We start from the raw sequence: 22,448 nt of genomic DNA on the forward strand, positions 1-22,448 counted from the left end.
GCTGCCCTTGCAATTCCCCGATTTAAGAAAAGAATTAATCTAAAATTATAGCAAGGTATACGAAATTGCGGACCTAGTGGTTGCTGTCAAGAGTGCTGATAATTCTGTTTAAAAGAGAAATCAAACATATCAACATTGACGGAATAGTTTTCAGAAGGTTTCCGTCTGGAAAATGCATCGTGGATGAAACTTTGCATTAATTTTCAGTAGTAACTAACTAGTTATTAATATCTGAGTAGCGGTAGAAGGAATAAAGCGGACAAAAAAATGAAGCAAGTTCTGAGCTAGTTTCCTTGGCAACCTCTTAATAAGCGAACATCTGTCATCTCTGAGAAAAAAAAGTAAGGATCTAAAACACGAGTTAAAGAAAATGTATGGGTACGTGCAGATGAGCACGTAACTAGCATTTTCGAGGTTGCGTTTTTCATTGTGCTGATCCAAATCTATGATAACGTATAGTCCTTACCCGTTCAACATCACCAGTACGTCGGCCGGAAAATGTTTTAAGCGAATTTGAGCAAAGTGTGATGCAAAACCAATTACTTCTTGGGACTAATGTTAGTTAGTAAGATGTCATGACATTTTTTTGCGTTTTATTTTGTTTTTTTGAAAGGATCACAATATTATATTTATTTTTAAGGTGGAAATGTTAAAGATGTTGATATGACGTTTATGCATCAACGTGGTATTTCGAACTCCTATAACTAAGATGAGATTTATCCTATTTTATTTATTTTGAAGAGTTTATCTCCGTGAGAGAAGTGGATACAAAAAGTATTAGGAGCTTCCGACGTTTGCAAAACAAGGTGCATAAAGATATGATGTGTGACGGATATTATAAGTGCATAAAAATTGCTCGCTAAAAGTGTCTCCATCATCCACCTCATGCGGCCGCCATAATGAGGCACGCTAGTGGCATTAGAAGGTATAAGCCTGCGATTGACGAAGAAAACAACTTAGTCGAGTCGTACATGAATTATGAGCGTCTCGTATGAACGTGATGTAGAAAACCCGCTAAATATTCCCCTAGCCAAAATCAGAAGTAAGAGCCTCGTGTTTGCAGCAGAACACTTTTCCCCTCGTTGCTCAACACCATACTATAATATGTAAAGCGCTCATTTATACGTATGTCCGTGTGTTCTCGAATTTCAAAGTACACTCAGAGATCATGTATTCCTCAAACTTCCGTTATTAGACCGATCCACTGCACCCCTTGGTATGCTCCTCGTTCTCCATAACCCTTTCGTGCATTAAAGAAAAATAAACTGTATGGAGTTAATCAGTCCGCTTGAGTTGCGCCCCCACTTTCACTTCAATTCAGAATGGTTTGAGGTTTGCGAAAGTGTAACTGGCCTATGCAATGACTTGCGTGGCTAGCCGATGTGTCAGATAAGTGTTTTTGCCCTCCCACTCAAGTCTGGTACTGATCTGTCGGTCCCGGAGGGATTAGAGGCTTGGTGGTGAGCACCAGGGCGGACTCGAACCTCCGATCGATCGCGCAGGCAGTGTAACCTCTTACCGACTGCGCTACACCCGCCCATGTGGTACATTACACGGGCGGAATATCGGAATGTAACGTACGACGAAACGAATAAGGCAACATTTGAATGGAGAAAGAAGCATCAGGTTGAACACTGCTGTAATAAGCGATGAGGAGCGAGTCGAACAGCGAAGAGGTTGTGGAACATCACCATAAGCGATTATTGGATTTCTCTTTTTGTAGTACGGTGGAGGAAATCGGCAATGGTGATCACAAATATATTTGTTTGCTGCTCAATGCTCTCCATAGCTATCGATGTTACTTTTTTTTGCAATTTTGCTCCAAATCTACCACTTAAGCTCTGTGAAATGTGATGAAGGCTTACCTATAAGCTTCAAAGTGCTGACCGCGGACATTAGTAATTGTGGCAATACAATACCTTCAGACAATTGTAATTATCAATTATCGACAATTCTCAACATATTGATGTTCTTCCTTCTGTTGCCACGGGGGTAGTGAAAATTTTATCGGCTGATGCCTTTACATTTGCTGATCATAACTTTGCATATGCAGGAAACTTTCAAACTTCCTGAATTTTTAGAAATCTGTGGACTTCTTTTGTGATATGGTTATTTGAGGTTTTTAAGTGTTTTTATTATTATATATAGAGAAGTCAAATTTTACATATATGTATATATATTCTAATATCTCTATGCCATTGAACGTTGAATGTCTTTCTGACACAGGTAATCTAGGTTTTTTAGTGCCAACTTCACTTCCATTAAGAATGGAGTGTAAAGAAATATTTAGCTTTTTTTCATAAGAAACACAGATCACTTTTTGGAAGTTTTTTTCTTCGGTGAACCAAAAAAATATTAACTATGGATTGCCTATACTTCGTATTTCTCATGATATGAAAATATTGTTGAATGCATTTTTTCAAAGCTGTTCTGTTTCCTTTTGTGTTATCCATTTATCATCCAGCGAACATGTCATAGCGTCCGATCGATAATCACCGATTGGTGACGATGCCACACTCACCTAATTTCCATCCAAAAAATTTGAGATTGGCGCATTCTACTAACAGAGATCACTTTTAGTATGGAAGTATCAATTTATCTATCGACCACCACCATTTTCTTCCTTGGTCTTCGCGCACATTCCACTAGAGAGTTGGAGGCCATCAGTATCGTTTCGGTTATGGCCTGCAACGAAAACTACGAGTACTTTTCTCAAATCTCATCTGGAGACTTCATAGAACTTATACTTTAGAGTTTTACGATATCCATTTTTTCCTCTATTGAATTTATTTTATTATTTAAAAATCTCCTGAATGGTCAATTCTTTCATTTTGGTAGAGAGTGAACATATGGTCAACCCTTTCTGTCTCCTAACTTCGTTAAAAAGTGAAATCTAAAGTGGTCAGCTCTTTTTTCTCGTCCTAAATCATGATGTTATTTTTTGATATTATTTTTATTTATTTATCATTCCAGTGCGTTGATCATGTGCTGACCGCAGGTGTTGGAGAGCGTAATGCCTTTGCTCTAGTAAGACCTCCAGGTTAGTTTTTTTTTTCTGATGTCATCACTGCACAGGTATGTCATTCCATAATCGGCGCTCATTCTAATTAATTTAGGACATCATGCTGGTGTTGCTGAACCGAGCGGTTTTTGTATATTCAACAACGTCGCATTGGCAGCCCAGGTGACTCTTTGATCAGATTTGTTGATGTTCAAAAAATAAAAGCTCACTAACTTACAAGTTTTCTTTGCAACTTATCGTCTCTACGAGGTGCGTGATTAAGGCAGAAATTTTTGGATTCCAATGTTTAAAAAAAAGGCACTACTTTTTGGGCTGTGCTATCTCTTCCTGAGAAATGAGATTTTTCAAAAGTGCAGGATTAAAATCTACTTTCGGCCTACGTAAATTTGCAATCAGCACAGAAATGGCCGCCGTTTTGCAAAGAAAATCTTCATTGAATTTGCGTTTACGATGATCTTGCTCATCTACCATTCGTAAATACCTTCACAAGAATTCTTTCATCTTATATATTTCGAGCCTGACCCCCTATGATGAAGGACCAAGACGAGAGGAGCTCGCTCTGAAAACTATTTCAGAGTTTGCACTTACAACCCAAGAACAGTTCCCTCAGCCAAAAATCCAATGCTTTGTCAATGGCTGTTTGCCAACTTTAGCCTACGATGAACTCATGTTGGACACATTTCATGAGGGGCTGGAGGTGCTGATCCGCACCGAGAAGTTCTCTTTTCGAGCGCAGCCTCCGGTACTGAACTTAAGTCATTTTTTTTCGGGCTAGTAGCTACTCTTATCATGTATTTCTAGCGGCACGTATGAGTCCTATCAGAAGGAAAAGATCTTAGACCGGTGGAGATCTTTGCGAACCGTTCTTATCTACGAAAGGTGACCGAAGGGACCTTCCACTGCTGCTTGTTAAACTTGTTACTGCGCAACTGTGCTTGTTCAGCGTTTCGTTTTTGAATCATTCGTGGAGATCATTTTCACGCCCATACCAACGACGTTGGATGAAGCCAACCCTCATAAACAACCTTGAATTTGTCAGAATAGTAACAGGAGGACGTTAGGCAGTTGCTGCGATCGTTGGCCCACTACGCTCAAGGTTTTCCACCACCCTATCTCCATGTCCATTAGAAAGAGAGTACGACAAGACGATATCGTATCGACGAAGCTGCTCACGGCTGTGGTACAGTGGATAATGAAATCCCTTACCGGAATGGAAGTAGGATTCGTGATAGTGAAAGAATCCTTTCAGACCATCCTCTTGCGGATTACAGTGTCTCCTCTGTACGGATCAGTTGACAGACCATGACCTCCATCCCCCCCCCCCTTTATTTCCAGCGCTACGATGTCTGTAGTAGAGACGTTGCTGACACGTCCAGGAAGCTAATTCCCTCTCACTGAAGATGTTTTCCGGTCACCAAACACAATACCAATGTTAGGAAATTGTTCCATCCGTTCGACCTAGCCCCGGATATGGCTGAGGGTCGACATCAACGTCACTCATAAAACTTAGAAGGTTCTTGTGTGACGACTGCTAAGGAAAACCGAACGAAATCAGCATTAGGACCTGCACGGTCGCTGAAAACAACCCATCTGAGTATTCGCTCTTCTAAGCTTGACCTTATTGTTTGTGCGTAGTGAAAAGAAAATTGCTTCATTCTGGCTTATATTTCGTTAAGATTTTTCTGTGCCTTGAAAACATAAACTGAGTTCTCCTTTTTCGAAAATTGCGTGTAATATTGTTAATTTGTGATCACAATACTCTCCATAAGATTGTAAGTGCGCTATTGTTCAGTACGCCATCGATAAATACGGTTTGAGCCGCGTGCTCATCTTTGACTGGGATGTTCATCATGGGAACGGAACTCAGGAAATTTTCTGGGAGGTGAGTTTCTTAATTTCCTTTGTTTTCTATTGGTTGTTATTAGTGGGGGTAGGTGTGTGCTTTTTCAACTCCTGCGAAAATAAAATTTTGTAAAGTCCTTGGAAATTTGTGAATACTTTGTAAGGCAAAACTTTAGCGTTTTCCTTTGTCAAATGTATATTTCGACTTTTTTCGCACTCTCCGGAAAAAAAGCGCGGGGAAAAAACTTCAAAATTGGAAATACATGTTCTGTACATATATCATGATTTCTTAATACTTTATTATATATTTGCTATATTTATTATATTATATATTAGCAAATATATTTGTATATTTGCTTGTAATTTTTTTACATATATTTCTTACTTTGTTATTATTTATTTTGTACTGTTATTTATTTGTTTACTTTGTTTTTCTTGTTATTATACATTCCTTATTTTGTACACATATCATCTATCTCCAACTCACATCCAATTTGTTTGTAAAATTTGTACGAGTGTTCCTTTCACTAATTTCTAGTCGCTAAACCCTTATAAATTTCTTTATGAATAATAAATAATAATATCATACGTTCATATCGTAAATGTGGTTTACAGTGATCCTTACATTTTCCCATTTTTCCCTTTTATTACGTTCTTCCTTGGTATCCTTCTAACTTACAGGATAATCGCGTCTTGTATATGTCGATTCATCGACATGACGATGGGATGTTTTATCCAATGGGTGAACCTAAGGATTACGTGAACGTTGGAGAAGGCGACGGTCGAGGTTACTCCGTAAATATACCGTGGAATGCTGTTAAGATTGGTGATGACGCTTATCGGGCAGCATTTTCTAAGGTATGAATTTAAAGCTGTAGTTTACTCTGCGGCAAATTACTCTTGTCATTGAAAAAATTTAGATAATTATGCCGATAGCGTATGATTTCTCTCCGGACTTGGTTCTTATCTCAGCAGGATTTGACGCCGCTGTAGGAGATCCACTTGGTGAATGCAGTGTACGTTTTGTTTTCTTTCTAAAGATGACATGACAGTATGTCGATAATATAGATTAAGCGCAGTTAAGAACTTTCCGTTATTTTATCTGCTTCCGATCTTTCTGGATTTTTTTTTGTTGTATTCTAATACTTTTTTTCATTTCACAATGGCAATAATTTACAATCCAAACTGGATAGGTGAAGTAATCAGGCATTTACGAAGCATGGGTTTTAGTCTTGTGCATATTAGTTATTTTAATTTGTCTCTTGTTGGAGGTTCGAATCCGCCCTAGGCTTGTCTAGGAGGATCTAAACACTAAACGGCTAGCCCCCGCAAGTCATTGTATAGGCCAGTTACACGTTCGTAAACCTCAAACGATTCTGAATTGAAGTGAACGTGAGGGCGCATCCTAAGCGGATTGATTAGCGCCAGAAATTTTTCCTTTATTCTTGTTAGTTAGAGTTTCAATTAATTAATCGATATCTTCCAAAATTTCGCGTCCACTGTCAACATTTTCTCTAAACAGTGTTCCTCGATCAACGGTAACCAGCCTCATGTCTGACTCCGGTGTCATCTACGCATTTTCTTTATATTGGGCTATAAGAAGGGTTATATAATAAGATTACGTATTGGACTACATGCATGGTCTGCAAAAACACTTTCTGGACTTTATGAGCCATATAAAGGATTACGTATGCCTCTTCAAATCTCGGGTATCTTAACTTTTTTTAGGTGAACGCTGATACTTACGCTTTAATGACCTATCATTTGATGAGCCTAGCTGGCGGCCGCCTCATCGCTGTGCTCGAAGGAGGTGAGCTCTGCAAAAAGACATATATACTATTTCTGCAGTGTTATTTGATAAGGCTAAGGCAGATTTTATTTTGTCTTATTTAACCACGTGAAACTTGTTCTATAATATTCCGGATATCGGCTTTTGACATTGTTAGCATCGTGTTCACCAAGTGCGCATTTAAAAAACTTTATATACATGTCCATATGGTCCATGTTTAAATCATGACGTAACAAATAATCTTCGTCAGAAGCTGACGTCCCAAACCTTATGAATTGAACTACTTGATGTGAACTGATGTTTTGTTTGAGATTTCCTATGAAGGAGGAAAAAGAGAATTGAGTATAAAAAAGTTAGGTAAAGAGTTAGTTAGTTAGTTTATTTGAAAGTTGTCGTTAATAGTCTAGAAATGTTACGTACGGAAAGAGTGAAAAGGAAGAGGAAGAGTGAAATCAATTAAACCATATGGAGTTTGTGCTGGAATCGAACACGCAGCTACGAAACGAAAATTTGCGTTTTTACTAGAGTTTTTTTTTACAGGATATAATCTGAACTCAATCGCTGAATGCGCAAGTGCTGTATGTGAAACAATGATTGAAGGATCACTTAGAAAATCCTACAGATCTGCATCGGAATGCACGCCATATAAGTGAGTTCTAAGAATTTTGTCGATTCCATAGTATTCATCAACGTCATCTCTATACCTTATTTACAGAAAACGACTTCAGAGCAAGGTATGGGACAGCATCCGAGGAGCGGCCGCCACTCACGAGCCGTACTGGAATTGTCTAAAAGGATTTCAAGTGAGTTTTCCTTCTGATCGTTTCTGGGAAAGGCAGCATACCACGAACCTGCCGTGGTATGGTTTTCCTATGGAAAGCTCTCATACGGGGTCGTAGACTGCGGAAAACCAGGTGGTTCTGCTCATCTCTCCGTAGTCGCTGTAAAAAAAAACGGCCCCGAAGCCGAGCCGCAGCATCAACGGGTGAGCCTTCGAGGTTTAATAAGGAACTAGAGCTGTTACGTAAGGAAAAATCAAATTAAAGTAATGAATAGACTGCTAAGTGGAACGGAACGTGTACATACAGGCGCGTTCTAACGCGCATCGTAGGAAATAAAGCGATTCCCATGCCGTTTCTTACAACGATCGCGGAGAAATGAGCGGAACCATGTGGTTTTCCGCAATCTACGACCCCGTATAGAAACTTTCCATGAGAAACCCATACCAGGTCAGATCCATGGTATGCTGTCCTTGAGCTTTATGGGGTCCCTATTCGGCTGTTTACCCAAATTAAGAATGCGATATTTTTTTACTTTGACCTATGTTTGTACTTCTTCTTTTGCCAAAAGAGTGGATTTTAGAAATGTAGGAAGATGGTGCAAGTTAAGATTGCAATATTAGTGATGGGAATAGCTTTGGAGACTGTAGCTTTCCTGTACGTAATAGAAAGATTGTGAATGAAGTAACGAATATAAGTGTGATGTGACTTTAAAATGGGTAACCTTTAAAATCCTTGCATCATAGATGATGTAAATAGTTGGTAATTACTTCTTTAAAACCACTGTATTGTTTTCGGCTTGTGCTTTGACCTCTATCGGAGCACATTGTCACCGCCATATTGTATCAGAAGTGTATCGAGCAGAAGACCCCCGCAGAGACGTCGAAGCAGAAGACGCCTCAACGTGATCCAGTTGATCGTGAACCTGTCATTCTCACATCTGTACGGAGATCTCCACGAATTGCAGCTATGAATGCAGTTGAAAAAGAAATGGAAAATTTGAAATTGTGATGATACAAAAATTTACTACCTCGTCTAAACTAATAATCCATTCCAATTTACTCGTGCTGTGCGATTCGATGTTCTATTAAAACATTTTTGTGTGATAATGTATGTATATGTATATTGCGTTTGTACATATAGCTTTGTCCATACCAAATAAAATTTCATGGAACTCCTGTGATGTGCATTGTAGATAACTGGGATACGCTTTGTGCGGATACGCTTTTCTTGAGTTTTTTTTTTTACATTTTCTTGTTTGAATGATTTCTTTTTGTTTAACCCATTGACGAAAGCACATGTTTTTGGTATTTGGTACTTATTTTTCGCATTAATCGACTTTTACAAGCTTTATTTGTATTACGTTCAAAGATAGCAAACCCATTAAGTACAAAAAAAACTTGAGGAAATTAGGAAATCATGAAAAATAATCGTCGAGAGGTGTGCGGCTGTCTCGGCGGGTGGCATTGTCCCACGCGACGAAAAAATCACACTTCACCGTTGAGCCGCGCTGTCGTCAAAGGGTTAAACGAGAAATTAATTTCAATAAATTTAGATAGTTCAGTCTTCTGGGTGTTCACATTTACCTGGAGCCCGACAGTTCGATTACAATTAACGTAGAACTGCATTTATGAAGTTATGCAGCAAGGAAGCAGCTCAGAGCCGTGCGACAATGCCGAAGGCCTTCATGCGGTCGTTCCTCTGCCAACGTGTCCTCATCTGGATCAGGTTCATTTCGCATGTCAATAAAATCAATAAGTAGTCAATGATGATATCATAAAGTAAATAGTCAATAATGAGAAAATCGGAGCAATGTTTTTGGTCGATTTCTGGTTTAAGGTTATGGTGTATTTGAAAGGTAAGGATTAGCAAATTCCTAAACTTATAGCGTTCTAATGTCATTTCTCTAAGACATCAGTTGTAAAATACTCCACGAATACGAATGGTGGATCAAAATTTGATATTTCCCTTAAAAAGTCGGTTTTCATGGGTTATCATCCGATATCAAGCAGTTGTGTAAAATATGCTCATAAGGTCAGATCATTACTATAATTAGTAATTTTAATCTACTGTAATTCTGCTCAGCTGCCTCAATGAAAAATCGGTGATAATTCACAATCGGCGATATTCGACGTTCTTAGAGCACCAGGAGGCGAGAAGACACAATTAAGAATTCTAGGATCCAAAAGAATTCCATTTCTTTTCTAGACTTCCAAATTCCTCTACCAATGCGTCGCTCTCGGTTGTTTTCGAACCAGCTCGCTGCTCATTCTTTATCGATGAGTCAACGCTCCGTAATTGCTTTTTTCAGATAAGGCAGAGATGACTTCAACACTTCTTCTTGTATTCTTCTTGTATGTCGCTGCCTGCTCCATATGTGAGAAACTTTCCAGAAGCAGCAATACGGAGATAGTATAGGGATAGTAACCGAAAGGGATGAAAACGTAGGTACCCTTGACAAGTACTCTCTGCAAGTCCAGGAATCAGATCCTTCCGGTGTGCCAGAGACATCAGTTCACCTAATAACGCTACGCTTTTCGAAAATATGATAGCGAAGCCCCCCTCCCTCGCTCCTTCCCTCACTGAAGTGGATTTCGCTACTCGCACAAGTGTAGGTCGTGTAATTTCTCCGCTGGTTAACACGGTGCGTTTCGGTTAGTCAGGTCTATTTTTATAAAGTGATGTATTCTTCAGTTAGGTTTTAGGTTCTGGTGTTCCTTCTAGTGAATTTGCTGGGAGTTTCGTTGCCGTCGTTCACGAAAACAACGGCTCTAATAACACCTACTAGTGGAAAGAACTCAAAATCAAGAATTTCTCTGAACATTCTCTCCAAAGAACGAATATGTTCTTGTTGACCTTCGACTACTATCAAATAAAAAATGACGCTGTAGTCAATTATTCATCTTAAAGATTTCGGGATGTGCTGATTCTAAAATTTCGATTTACTTTGTCCAGAGATATCTACCGTACTCAACGATTACAACACCTCCGCACAGTATTTCGTGCGTCATTATCGATCACGATGATATTGCGATGATAGTCTTCCTTAAAAACTTACCACTTCCCATCAGCAATACGGTAGCACTCGGGCAAAATCAATTGTTAGAGAACTTCTATTTTAACATCTTTTGTATTGTATTTTCTTAAGTACTACTTAGCTTTATTCGGAATATTTCTGCTATTAACAGGTAAGATACATTCGTATAGGATCAGAGAGTTTAATTTTTTAGACAAGAGAGTTACCCAGTACTGGAATCGATGTGAAATCTGTCTGTAACACGTGCCAAACTCCAGCTGAAATATGGGTGTGCCTTACGTGCTACAAGGTGTGCATTACTATTCTTTCTATTTAAATTGAATTCCATTTTTTAATTTTCCCTTTTTTCCATTTTTTTTTCTTACTCAGATGAAGTGTTTTCTTCTTTTCTTTTTCTTTTCTGTTGCATCATTGGTGTACATGATTAGGTAAATAAATAAGGACATCTATTAATTACTGTTCAGACACATTGCGGACGTTATGTGTCCGAACACGCTCTCATGCATTACCTTGCCGAACCCGATCATGCTATGGTGCTTTCGCTTGCGGACCTGTCCGTATGGTGTTATCCTTGTGAATCCTATGTACATAACGAAAAGCTCATTCCAGCAAAATCCTCTGCTCATCTGGGTAAATTTGGCGAAGCAATGCCTCACTAAATTGTTTTTTTTTATTTGTTAGAAAATATTCATGTAGCTGTATAAAGTTGTCGTGCATTCCATGTTCTTCCTTGTATTGAAATCGCGTCAAAAAATTAAAATGGAGTTGAATTTGGACATCAAGGAGAGGAAATTTTAAGAAATTCGAGGATAAGATGAGTAAAACTGTTGAATACCCAAAGAAGTAGATTTTCACACATAAATATCCCTTTCATTATTTTTCAGAAGTCTTTGTATCAGTGCCATTTGTAATATGCCGGTGGAATAGGCTCGTTAATTTCATCGTTGTGAGCGATAATAGGACGTCACCACTGATTGTAATGACGTTACCGATAAGGGAACACTTCAAGCTGCTAAAGGTTCAACATTATGCCTCCTTTAAATCTCCAGTTATTTACAATGTCCAGTCTATCTATCAATGTCTTAAAACCTCTTCTATTCCTTGAATCTGACCGCACAATCCACAACATCCCCTTCATCATACTTCAGAAGTCTCAGGATATATCGTGAAATGTTTTTTTTTTCTAAAATGATTTGCAGAACCTTGGTCTTCTTTCCGGATGAGGGAAATGTTGATCATTTATGCAGTACTTGGTTAGTACTTTTATTCAGCTTTTTTAAAACTCATATTCGTAGTGATAGTTCGTCTCTGCTCTTAAAACGAATGGAAATTAACTTCTAAAAAATGTGTTCTTCAAGTGGTGCACACGTACTGGTGTCCTTAAATCTTGGCATGTTGAATACGTAGCTTTTTTTTGTTTTGTTTGAGCTGTAGCCAAGATAAGTATTGACCTTCCTTTATTAACAGCTAACGTTCCGGCGTTATCGCCTTCGTTAGAGCCTGGAAAAGTCAAAGCCAGTAGCAATTTCTTCTATCATTTGCTTCATCACCCTACAGAAGGTGTTCAGACGATAAACAAACACAAACAACAACATATCTGTGCTTAGTGCTCCCCTAATTTCCTAAATCTGGTTATATAATGTAATAGTAATGTGCTCTTTGTTCAAAAAGGTAATTCCTTACTTAAGAAAGAAAGAGGGAGTTGCCCAAATTTCTATTCCAGGTTATCTGTAGTGGTAGATAGGGTTCGGGATGTAATGACAGCGTAAAACGTGTTGCAGCGGGGTGAGGGGTTGTGACCTCACCCCGCTGCAACACGTTGATAAAAGCAAATAGGACTAGTCTTGTCCGCAGTTAGCGTCTTTTAGGTCGCATTTTGGGATTTTAGTACGATTATGAAAGCCCCAATAATGGATAGTCACACGAAGAAACGAAGGAGAGGAGGAACTGAATCCTTGGAAATTAAACAAAAGTCATAGAAACAAATAAAAATCATAGTAATTCTCTAGTAGCAAAACAAGAAATGAAACTAATAGAGGACTTTGCTAAGACTACGTTATCCTATTCATGGACTATTATACAAAAAAGTATAGAAATTATGAAAAACAAGAGGTAAAGAGCTCCGAGAAGTTTGTGAAAAGGCGCAGTACACAATGGGAATTATGAAAAACACTCCGATCGAACTCGCTGTAGAGAATAGCGCGCCGGAACGCTTCCGGGCCGTTTTTTACGGCCACTAGGAAGAAATGGACGGAATCATCCTTCTTTCCACAATCTACTATCCTGTATACGAATACTCCACCTGAAATCCGTACCACCTCAGACCGGTGAGGTGAAGCCTTTAAGGAACAGTGCCCATCAAAACCAGTGGCAGCCCTGAGATTCATATGCTTTCTATGAAATAAATATGAAATAAAATGGCAGCGGTGAAAGATAGACATTCGGAACTTCGTCGCGAGACCTAAACATGGACTTTACGATGAGTTTCCGAGTATAAATTGATCAGGGTTTCGTGAATGCGATTTGTGCTGCCGGTCCTAAACAGAACCGTAGCAGGTCCTGGACAGCGAGAGCCTCTTTCCAGCTTTCCAAATAATATAGCCCATTTACAGCGTTAATACTAAAGAACATAATTAGTCAATTTCAATAGTACAAGAATTAGCACAGAAAATTCCTTATTTGACTTTGCCTGTGCTCGATCTATATGACGAACATATTGTTTGGTGAAATCAGTTGAATTCTTCTCAATTTTTCTTGTTGACAGGAACTTACAATTGGATCACTCTCTCACAAGTTTTTTTGCTCAATATGGTTAGAAGATACTAAAGCGTGCTTATTTCTACATCTTTGAAGTAATACTCTGCTGCGAAGAGTTATGTCTACTTGGTGATGGAAGATCAACGGTTTACGGCTTAAGATTTGCTCAAAAATGCTCTCTTTTCTTTACAATTCTTTCTACTACAATGTGAGAGGTTGATATGAGTTAGGCAATCAGGTTTAAAGTTAGTATGTTAGGGGCAAAAGCTCTGAAGCGCGGTGCAGTTGCGAAAGCTGCTCCGCTCTAAGTGGCGCGGTGGAGCGTGGCGGTTATGATCAAGGTGGGACCGTCGTTAGCTTCAGCGACGAGTGGTGCCAACGAGGGCTTCCCCTCGATCTCCACACCCTACCACGCCGCTTTGAACGCAGCAGTTTACGCAACTACACCGAGCTTCAGTTCCGTAGCAATGAATAAAATATGAACAGGATTGTCAGATTCCCAATATTTTCAGGAATTCTGGGTGAAGTTTATGCTGGTGGTAGTAGCACAAACTACAAAGGATATTGGCAGGTTTGTTTATTTGAATTGTAGTTATCTGTTGTTGATCATTTGAACAATTTCCTTCGTTTAAGAATATGCTACGCCATTTAGATAGGTCCTCGTGAGGGCGGTTATATGAAAATCTATAGATTTCCAGCTTCTTTTCAACTATTTAGGAAGTTATAGAAAAGGAATAGCAAGGCCATATAAGTCATTTTAAGCAATTTGTATCCCGCATGTATAGGGTAGGGTCAAAACGACATGAGGCACGTACGCAATTGCGTACACTGCTTGTCTCAAGGCGCTTCGGTGGAGCGTAGCGGCTAAGAATGTGGTGAAATCCTTGCTGGCACCACCAATCGCTGCAGTTTGCGACGGTCCCAACTCGGTTTCAATTGCTGCCTCAGCCGCGCCGTTTGGAGCGCGTACGCAAGTGCACCGCGACTACACTCGTGTTTCATGTCGTATTGACCCGACTATATGTTCTATTTTTCTGTATTTTATGTTATATTTATTTGCACATTTTCGTTCATATTTTCTGATAAACACCTTCTAGCGGATCACTTAACAAGTCCACCCTGCCCTGCGGCAATCTCTCTGCGTTAAAGTACCAATCTAATCAATTTTTACGAACGTTTATAACGTTTGATACAGGCTAAGTTTATTCACCTTTTCCACATTACGGCTCTCGGCATCACAAATTGACCAACTTCTACGCAGTTTTCGTCTCCCATATCTATAATAACGGTACATGAGGGCATCTACGGCTGAGGTTTTATTAAGTATAGGGAGATTAAACGAGGAAATGACAAGTCGATGAATCGCCGTGTTCGGGCGTCCATCATAGTTGTGGTCGGTGGTGTGTGGTAAAACCGTAACTGCGGATGTTTCACCGCATCTGGAGTAAAATGTCCCCAAATCAATGAAATCGGTAAAATCGATCGATCGATCAGAACTTTAAGCGAGGGGTAGCGTATAATCTGAGTTCCGCTTTGGTGTGTTGTATGCAAATTTTGGCATGCATAAATATAGTCGGGTCAAAACGACATGAAGTAAGGACAATTGCGTATGCGGCTGCGTCCGAAGCGGTGCAGTGGAGACAGCGGTTGGAATCGAGGTGGGACTATGGCGAACTGCGGAGGTGGATGGCGGTAGCGAGGGTCCTTACGTGATCCCAACCGCTACGCTCCACCGCGCAGCCGCTTCGAGCGCAGCCGCTTGCGCAAATGTCCGTGCCTCGTGTAGTTTTGACCCAACTATAGCTGCTAAGGACTTCTAATTGATGTTCGCTGGCCTTCAGAATTTCTAAGATCCTCTTCAGAACGGAGTTACACGGAGATCAAGTCACTATCATGGCCAAAAGACAAGTTTATTGTTGGCAATCTGATGCTAACAAAAAGATGTCGCTTCCACAGTATACTCTGTTCAAAGTGACATGAAACTTTGTGCAATTGCGTAAGTGGCTGCGTCCAAAGCCGTGCGGCAGAAAGTGCTGCTAGGATCGCGTGATGACCGTTGCTAGCACCATTCTTCTCTGCAGCTCGCGATGGTCCCACCTCGATTCCAAACGCTTTTTCAACCGCGTCGCTTCGAGCACCGCCGCTTACGGAGCTGCACTGAGCTACATATCGTTTTGATCCGTGTATAGTTAGCGAAACGTTACCGTGGGAATAGTCGAAGAAAGAGTGAACGAGTTCGCTCATCAGCAATCGATTGAGGGTAACCTCGCCTGTGACCTTTGAGCCGCTCCGTTTCTCCACGATTTGCTTATTTTTTGCTTTGTTGTGCTCGCGATTTTCTATATTTTCGGTTTGATGCGTGAATATCTGCTACTTTTTGCCTTCTTCTCCTTCTGATGTACTTCTGCTTACGTGTTCCGTTCGTTCACGCCAGTCCCTTCATGTTCATGTTTTCTTCTCTTTCAAAGACAAATGTACTGTTGCTCCTCTGACATCTGGTTACTACTTTTGCCTCAGTAATGATAATATTCGTAATTAGTTTTGCTAAAACGGTTTAACCATCCTTATTAAAAATCACACCAAGCGTATAGAATCCGAACCCGCGCGAAAGTCGGTGTACAAGAATCCGAACGCTGCTTTATTTCCACATAAATACAACAGGGAACTAAGTGGAACTCTTGAAATTGTTCAAATTAAACTGGTAAAGTGAATGAAAGAGAGCAAACGTAAACGTAGTAAACGCAAATAAATCGTAAAACGTAGTGGAGATCACTCAGTAGCGCTTTTATTTCTCGTTGCAAATAATCAAATCAGTTGGGGCCCTAAGTCCTAAGCATCAGTCTTTGAGGATCTATGACATGAAAACTAAGCTACTAAGAGAAAAAAAAAAGTAAGTTAGAGCATCGAGAAATAAGGGCGTCCACTGAGTGCCCTTCCCCCTAACATCCCCCCTCCCCCCACCCACATTTTACCCAATAAGTCGTAATAAATGAAAAGAATAAAGAAATCCAAGTAAAGCTCGTCAAATATAAAACGCTTCGAAATATGCAACACTGTGTAGTCTGCATGTCCATAACAACATACATGACACCAAAAGTATCTGGAGGTTTCAGGCAAAAGTTCCATCTAAAAAACCTCGTAGGCACACTATTAGAAAACACAGACAGAATCTGCCGAGGTTTCAAGGCAAGAGAACGGTTGAACCTTTCCGGTGGTTACATTTCGACTTTTGCTTGGGAGTGAATTCTATGATTATCCGAAGTCATTAGATGAGTACTACTGTGTTCTTGCCCTCCTTCGCTTTTTGCAATGATGTTATGACTATGTTATGTTATGACTACAGTTCTGGATCAATGCAACAGAATACTTATTGATTGCTAGAGACTAAGGGTTTTCGCATCTTTTTTGATCATTACTGTTGCCCAGTGGAATGTTTATTGGCAGTATAGATATAGTCGAGTCAAAAGGCAGCTGGACTCGAAGCGGTGAGGTGGAGTGTAACGGCTGGGACCGACGGGGGACCCTTGATAGAACCGCCTATCTCTTCAGCTTACGATGGTCCCACATCGATCCCACCTGCTAGCTTCACCGCGTCGCTTCAAACGCGGTTTATGGTGCAATTGCACCGAGCATCATGTTGTTTTGACCCGACTATAGAATAGAACTCCACAATAAAACTAATTAGACATTTTTTCCAGTTCCCTGTTCAATTCCCTCCATATCCATGCATCGCATTCACAGGCCAGATTGACTTGTACTTGACATATACGGACAGTACTGGCAAAGAGGTTTTATTGATTTTTTTTATCTATTTTCTTCTGAAATTTTCATTTCGAATGTAGAAGTGTGCGTGGGGTTTTGTCAAGCTCAAACTTCAACTTTAAGGAAGACGCGGTTGTGCACGTATTGCCAACGTCCACCGTGAACGAAGATCTGAGTTCCTGTAATAAAGTATTGTACGTGGGGAATCAGCCTATTCTGAGTCAAGTGCTGCACATCAATCTTGACCATGTAGGTAGGTTTTTCCTAGTTTTCTTATATTTTATTCCATCTTTTACACTCATCTACAACAAATAGACCCACCACACCCTTTTTTTGTTTTTTTTATTTGTTTTTCTTTGTTTTGTGTATGTGTGAATAGAACTACGTTTGGAAAATCTTCCGTTCCTTTCGTTTTTTCCCCGTTAATGAGGTTTTATCACATACTTGCTAAAACCTCTGTTCTTTTTCCAATTACTGAAGAGAAAATGAATACATATTTTGCATGGGGCCTCTGTGACTACAAATTTGCAAATTCCGGAATTTTCAGAGTTATTAACTGCATATGTTTCTCGCTACTTTTACAAACTTACTTCACACTACTCGAAAAACTCCGAAGCGCTCCTCTGGAAATTATTGCGCTCTAGTATATCATAGACAAGACTACGTGAAGCATGATGAATTTGTGTGTAACTACGTTATAGGCGATGCGGTGGAGGTAGCGGTTGCGATGGAGCCGGGATGGTTGCTAGTTCCATTCATCTTTTCAACCATGAGACATGAGCGGATCCTGACGCGACCGCGACCGCTAGTTCCACCGCGTTAGTGGTGCAGTGGGGCTACGAAATAGTTCCAAAGGAATTGGGCTGAAAATTCGGGAGATATTGAAAGTAAACCTTCATGGCTATAGCTGCAGTTTCACCGTGTTGCCCCCTAACGTACATCATCACACATATACTCCTTTGTCATTCCCTTTATTTTATTTGTTATGCTCCGATTTTAGAAACGACATACATCAACACAGGTACTTAAATGATGGTTAATATGACCTATAAGACGTGATGCTCATAAGTGATGTATGTTGGATCAGAACGACAAGAAGCACGAACGGTTGCGTAAGCGGCTGCGTTCGAAGCGGCGCAGTGGTGTGTAGCACTTGGGATCGTGTAAGAGTTCTCGCTACTGCCACCCATCTCTGCAGTTCGCCATGGTCCCACCTCGATTCCAACTGCTCCCTCCACCGCACCGCTTCAAGAGCAGCCGCTTACGCGATTGTCCGTGCTTCATGTCGTTTCGACCCGACTACACATAACTCGAGCTCTCGGTTGCAGAACACCTATGACATATTTCAGTTAATTTGGTTAACCAAATCTATAACAGCAGCATTGAAGATGAGCCATAAAGATCATGTAGGGTCAGCTTCATTTGTCACACTATTTATTGTTTAAGTATCCTGGATGGAATATTCGATTCGCTTTCACAAAGGATGACCGCTTGAAAGTGCATAATCAGTTCGTACTGTATCAAGTCAATGTCACTGCGGATTATCCTGCAACAAAAACGACCATTAAAAATGCCCCAGGTACCTTTGTTGTATCTCTTCGCTAATAAATTCATTTCTTTCTTCACTTGTCCAGCAAGGGAAGTTCTCATAAAAGTTCCTAGAATACTTCTTTCTAGCTTAACGATTTTATAGATACTGTGTATAATTACGTACAACCAGTTGATCTCACGAACCTTCCGGACATTTCCAACGCCGTATTCGCTCACCTCAATACCTCCTATGCTTGCACTTCAGAGCAGAAATTTTGGATTAACAAGGACTCAAAACAAGGTCCTTTAGCTTCGTAAGTTCTTTGTGTGTTTGCAAGTTAACCTGTCTGATCCACAGGTCTGAGTTTTCTTCAACGTTCTTTGGAATTCGAAAGTGGAAAAGTGGGAAACAAATGTTCTGCTATTATTGGTTGGATCTCACATATCAAGGAAGTCATTCTTGCAAGGGGCCGGTTCTAAGAAAGGTTTTCTTGCACCAGCCGTTTCAGTTTAGGTCCAGTTGCACGAAAATTGTTGATTTATACGTCTTATATTCCGATCCGTGACGGACGGCTTCGGTTAAACTACGATACTCCTCCGAGTCTTTTGCTTGGATCTTTCGTTTGCCCGTGATAAGACTGGAGTGTTGTACTCTTGCTTATGAGATATTTGCTTTTTGTTTTCTATTGCAGCAAGTAATTAAGTAGTATACCCCAACGCGCATTCTGAAACCTCACCGATCCCCTAACAGCAGTAAAAACCCGTTAGTGGACCCCAGGAGATTGATACGTCAGGGACTTTGTCGTCTTTATTGCATCAAGAATGAGTTGCTATCATTTCTGTAACTTCTTCGTGTCCTTAGACTTCCGAATTATTAACGAAGCGAAGTAATACTAATGAACGAAATCAAAGAAATAAAACTTCCATGGTAAGGTACCATAGGTGAAAAATGACCCGAAATGACATCACAATGGGGTAAATCTATTTATTGTGGTGTCCCACATCTTGCAAGAGTGAGATGCGGCGAAAGACCGTTTTCTGATACGACATTCGCTTTTTTTCACACATCCTATGTCGAAAAAATAAAAATTTATCAGAAAAGAAAAAAGAGAACCTTATACAGCTTTTTTAAACAACATTTCCAAATCCTAATACCGATAGAATGTTATAAATGCGTCAGCTAATCTGTGTATTCCTCTAATGAAACATAAGAAAGGTATATGTTTTGGTTAAATTATGGACATGTTTTCTTGGCCAATTCCTGTGGCTACGGGTATTGAGCGATTACAGATTCAAGCTCACGTACTTGCAAGTGGAAGCATTCAAGCTCTCAATTCCAGTAACGAATAAATTCGATCCAGGTGAGTGGTGAGTGACAGTGTAGCAACGGGTTTTTACGGTCTTGTGTTAATAGATTTCTCCTAAAGATAGTTTTGGGTATTGTTTTGTTTTCTTTCTTTTCTTTCTTTTTTTCTAAACATTCTCCACAGTTAATTATCTTTAATGGTGCGGTTTGATCTTGAGATAAGTTGAGAAGCAAGGTTTTCTGACACAACTTTTTTTTCAGCCGAGACATGTCCCCGTGACCAACACGCTACAGATATGGTTCCTGTGATTGTTGGGAGTTGCCTGGCTGGACTTATTGTTATTACTCTTGTCACATATTTAGTGAGTCATTGTTTGGTATCTTAATTTATTTTTCTTCACTTTACCTTACATATTATATTTTAGACTAGTTTGTGGATTGATTCCTAACAACGGTATACCTGACTAGTTTTTATTGCAATTTACGTCGTTTTAGATATTTACATAGGCCTCTCGGCCTACATAGGCCCCAAAGTTACTGAGGTAGAGATGTGTAAACAGTCGACCGACACTACATGTGCACCATTACTCTTGGGGAGGGGTCGTTAGGTACCCTGGGCCGATTATGTGCAGCCGAATAAGTGCCTGCAGAAGAGGCTGTCGGTAGGTCAGAGCAGGGACGTTTTAGGCTAGTTTAGACCATTAAGCCATGTTCGCTCATCAGCACATCACTTATGTCGTGCGGCGAGTTTGTATCGCAATTACGTGATTGGGTTGGTTTCAGGGAGCGTTCAAAGAACAAAGAGGTAGCAACACACCAACGTAGAAAGTGAAAAAAAAACGTAAAAAATGGAAATGAAGTGGAAACGTAGAAAATTTCCAGAAAAATAAAACAACATAAAAAGAACTTAAAGCTGACTCCTTTCCAAAATTTTGAGCTTTGTAATGATTATTGCATAGCGGTTGTAGTAGTGTGAAATTTTGTGATAGGTTTAGTTAAGTCATCGTCGTTGCGGCTTCGAAACAGAGAATAAAATCTGACATTTTCTGATGTTAAGAGTTTTTTTTTTTCAAACAACCATTCATACACCATCTTTCTTTTCGTCGCTCTTCTCGCATTTCGTCGTGCCCTATTTATTTTATTTATAGGGCAAGATGAAATGTTACATGTTATATTTTATTTATCTTTTTTTTGTGTCTCCTCGTCTAAAAATTCTATTAGTTCTATTATTATGTAACACTGTACCTTAATAATGAGGCTGGCTCTTTCATCACGGTTCCGAGGATGTGTTTTTTGAGCAGATCAAAGCTTGCGTGGATCTGTATACAACAGATCATCAGAAATTCACAAGTGTTCCAAACACTCCGTTTTCGTGATGAATTTTCTGAAGAATTTCAAGAAATCTTTTTTTATGGAAAAAGATGAAACTTCGCCTTGTTTTTAGGAACTTCTTTGACGGAATCCAAAGTGATGTCTTTGACCAAAGCAGCAATTTCAGTCGTTAGCACCAATTGCAATCATTTTTGAGCTATCTTGGACCTTTTGTTCTTAACTGATCTTAATTAACGATCTTAACGATTACGACAACTATACTTATCAAGTACACAACCTTTCAGGCGAAACTAGACTAAAGCGTGGCTTAGATGAGCGCAATAAACACTACTACATAGATGGGTGCTAATTCGTTCAAGATCGAGTCTCTTCTACCTCCCAAGGTTTAGCGTATTTTCTAAAATAGGTTCGAAATTGCGAGTAACATTGGTACTATGAGATAAAAGCACAGAATTATTTATACCCTTAATTATACCCTGTATACCCTTGATTTATTAACTATGTATTGATTCGAAACTATTGGTAACTGATGATGTCGTCCTCTCTGCCCTAAGTTTCTTTTCTTTGCCAGTGTCAGTGGTTCAACTTGTGTAGAAGAGTAAAGGAGTATGATGATTAAATATTATATACGTGTTGTCAAATTTGAAACAATTGCAGACAATTGTGAGCGAAAGATTCCTTCTCTTAGAGGGCAATTCAAATCAGATGTGGCTCTAGTCAGCTAAATCTCAAAACCATGGTGTCGTTCAAACAAATCTATTTTTGGTTGAACTTGAATTTTTTTTTGTTAAGATATACCGATGTCAGCTTTCCCGTGAAGAGCTGGAGCTAACCAGTGAGCACTCTGAGCCACACACTGATGGAGCAGCTGGAGAACATCGAATAATCCACGAAAACAAGCATCATTTGTAATAAATGTTTTTGTTTTGTAAATTGAAATTGTTTGTGTCGTTTTTCTCAATATTTTGCTTTCTTTGAAAGGAATACATTTGTTGGGAAGATGTAAATTTGTTGGGAAGCTGTTCATTGCGGAGTTGGAAGCTTGAATTAATGATAGCGATTGACGACCATTGGAAGACTATCACTCTTTTTTTCAATTTCACTTTCAATTCTTGTTTTGGTTAGTGTCAATATCCGATGCTATATTAACTAGATCCTTGACTAGCTTCATGTCGTTTTGACCAGACTATACTATAGCCATTTTCTGTTCTCCTTCAGCACAAGTAGGAGCACCTCCTCCTTGTTTGAAAACGAAGTAAAAGTATTAAAAAATGAAAATGAAAATATAAAAA

At 39.6% G+C, this 22,448-nt stretch overlaps 1 protein-coding gene across 3 annotated transcripts; it reads left to right on the plus strand.

The window, feature by feature from the left end:
• Positions 1-1,539: 1,539 nt before the first annotated feature.
• RB195_000510 (uncharacterized protein) lies at positions 1,540-22,068 on the plus strand (the record flags this gene model as incomplete). Of its 3 annotated transcripts, XM_064196901.1 has the most annotated exons (21): positions 1,540-1,626; positions 2,974-3,040; positions 3,117-3,184; positions 4,815-4,904; positions 5,546-5,722; positions 5,785-5,880; positions 6,593-6,674; positions 7,194-7,302; positions 7,369-7,456; positions 8,282-8,374; positions 9,077-9,160; positions 10,663-10,758; positions 10,934-11,026; positions 11,079-11,099; positions 16,925-17,014; positions 17,112-17,237; positions 18,435-18,567; positions 18,682-18,832; positions 19,809-19,879; positions 20,086-20,186; positions 21,949-22,068. In XM_064196901.1, 21 exons carry the CDS (start codon positions 1,540-1,542, stop codon positions 22,066-22,068), a joined length of 2,043 nt encoding a protein of 680 aa, XP_064052780.1. The 3 variants fall into 3 exon arrangements, with proteins under 3 accessions (XP_064052780.1, XP_064052781.1, XP_064052782.1); XM_064196900.1 differs by lacking the exons at positions 1,540-1,626; positions 2,974-3,040; positions 3,117-3,184; ... (5 more) ...; positions 7,369-7,456; positions 8,282-8,374 and adding an exon at positions 13,739-13,797 and having other exon boundaries at positions 9,071-9,160; positions 10,934-11,099; XM_064196899.1 differs by lacking the exons at positions 9,077-9,160; positions 10,663-10,758; positions 10,934-11,026; ... (6 more) ...; positions 20,086-20,186; positions 21,949-22,068 and having other exon boundaries at positions 8,282-8,443.
• Between the last annotated feature and the right edge of the window lie 380 nt (positions 22,069-22,448).

The sequence above is a fragment of the Necator americanus genome, chromosome IV, assembly GCF_031761385.1.
Source record: "Necator americanus strain Aroian chromosome IV, whole genome shotgun sequence".
NCBI classification, from domain to species: Eukaryota; Metazoa; Nematoda; class Chromadorea; order Rhabditida; family Ancylostomatidae; genus Necator; species Necator americanus.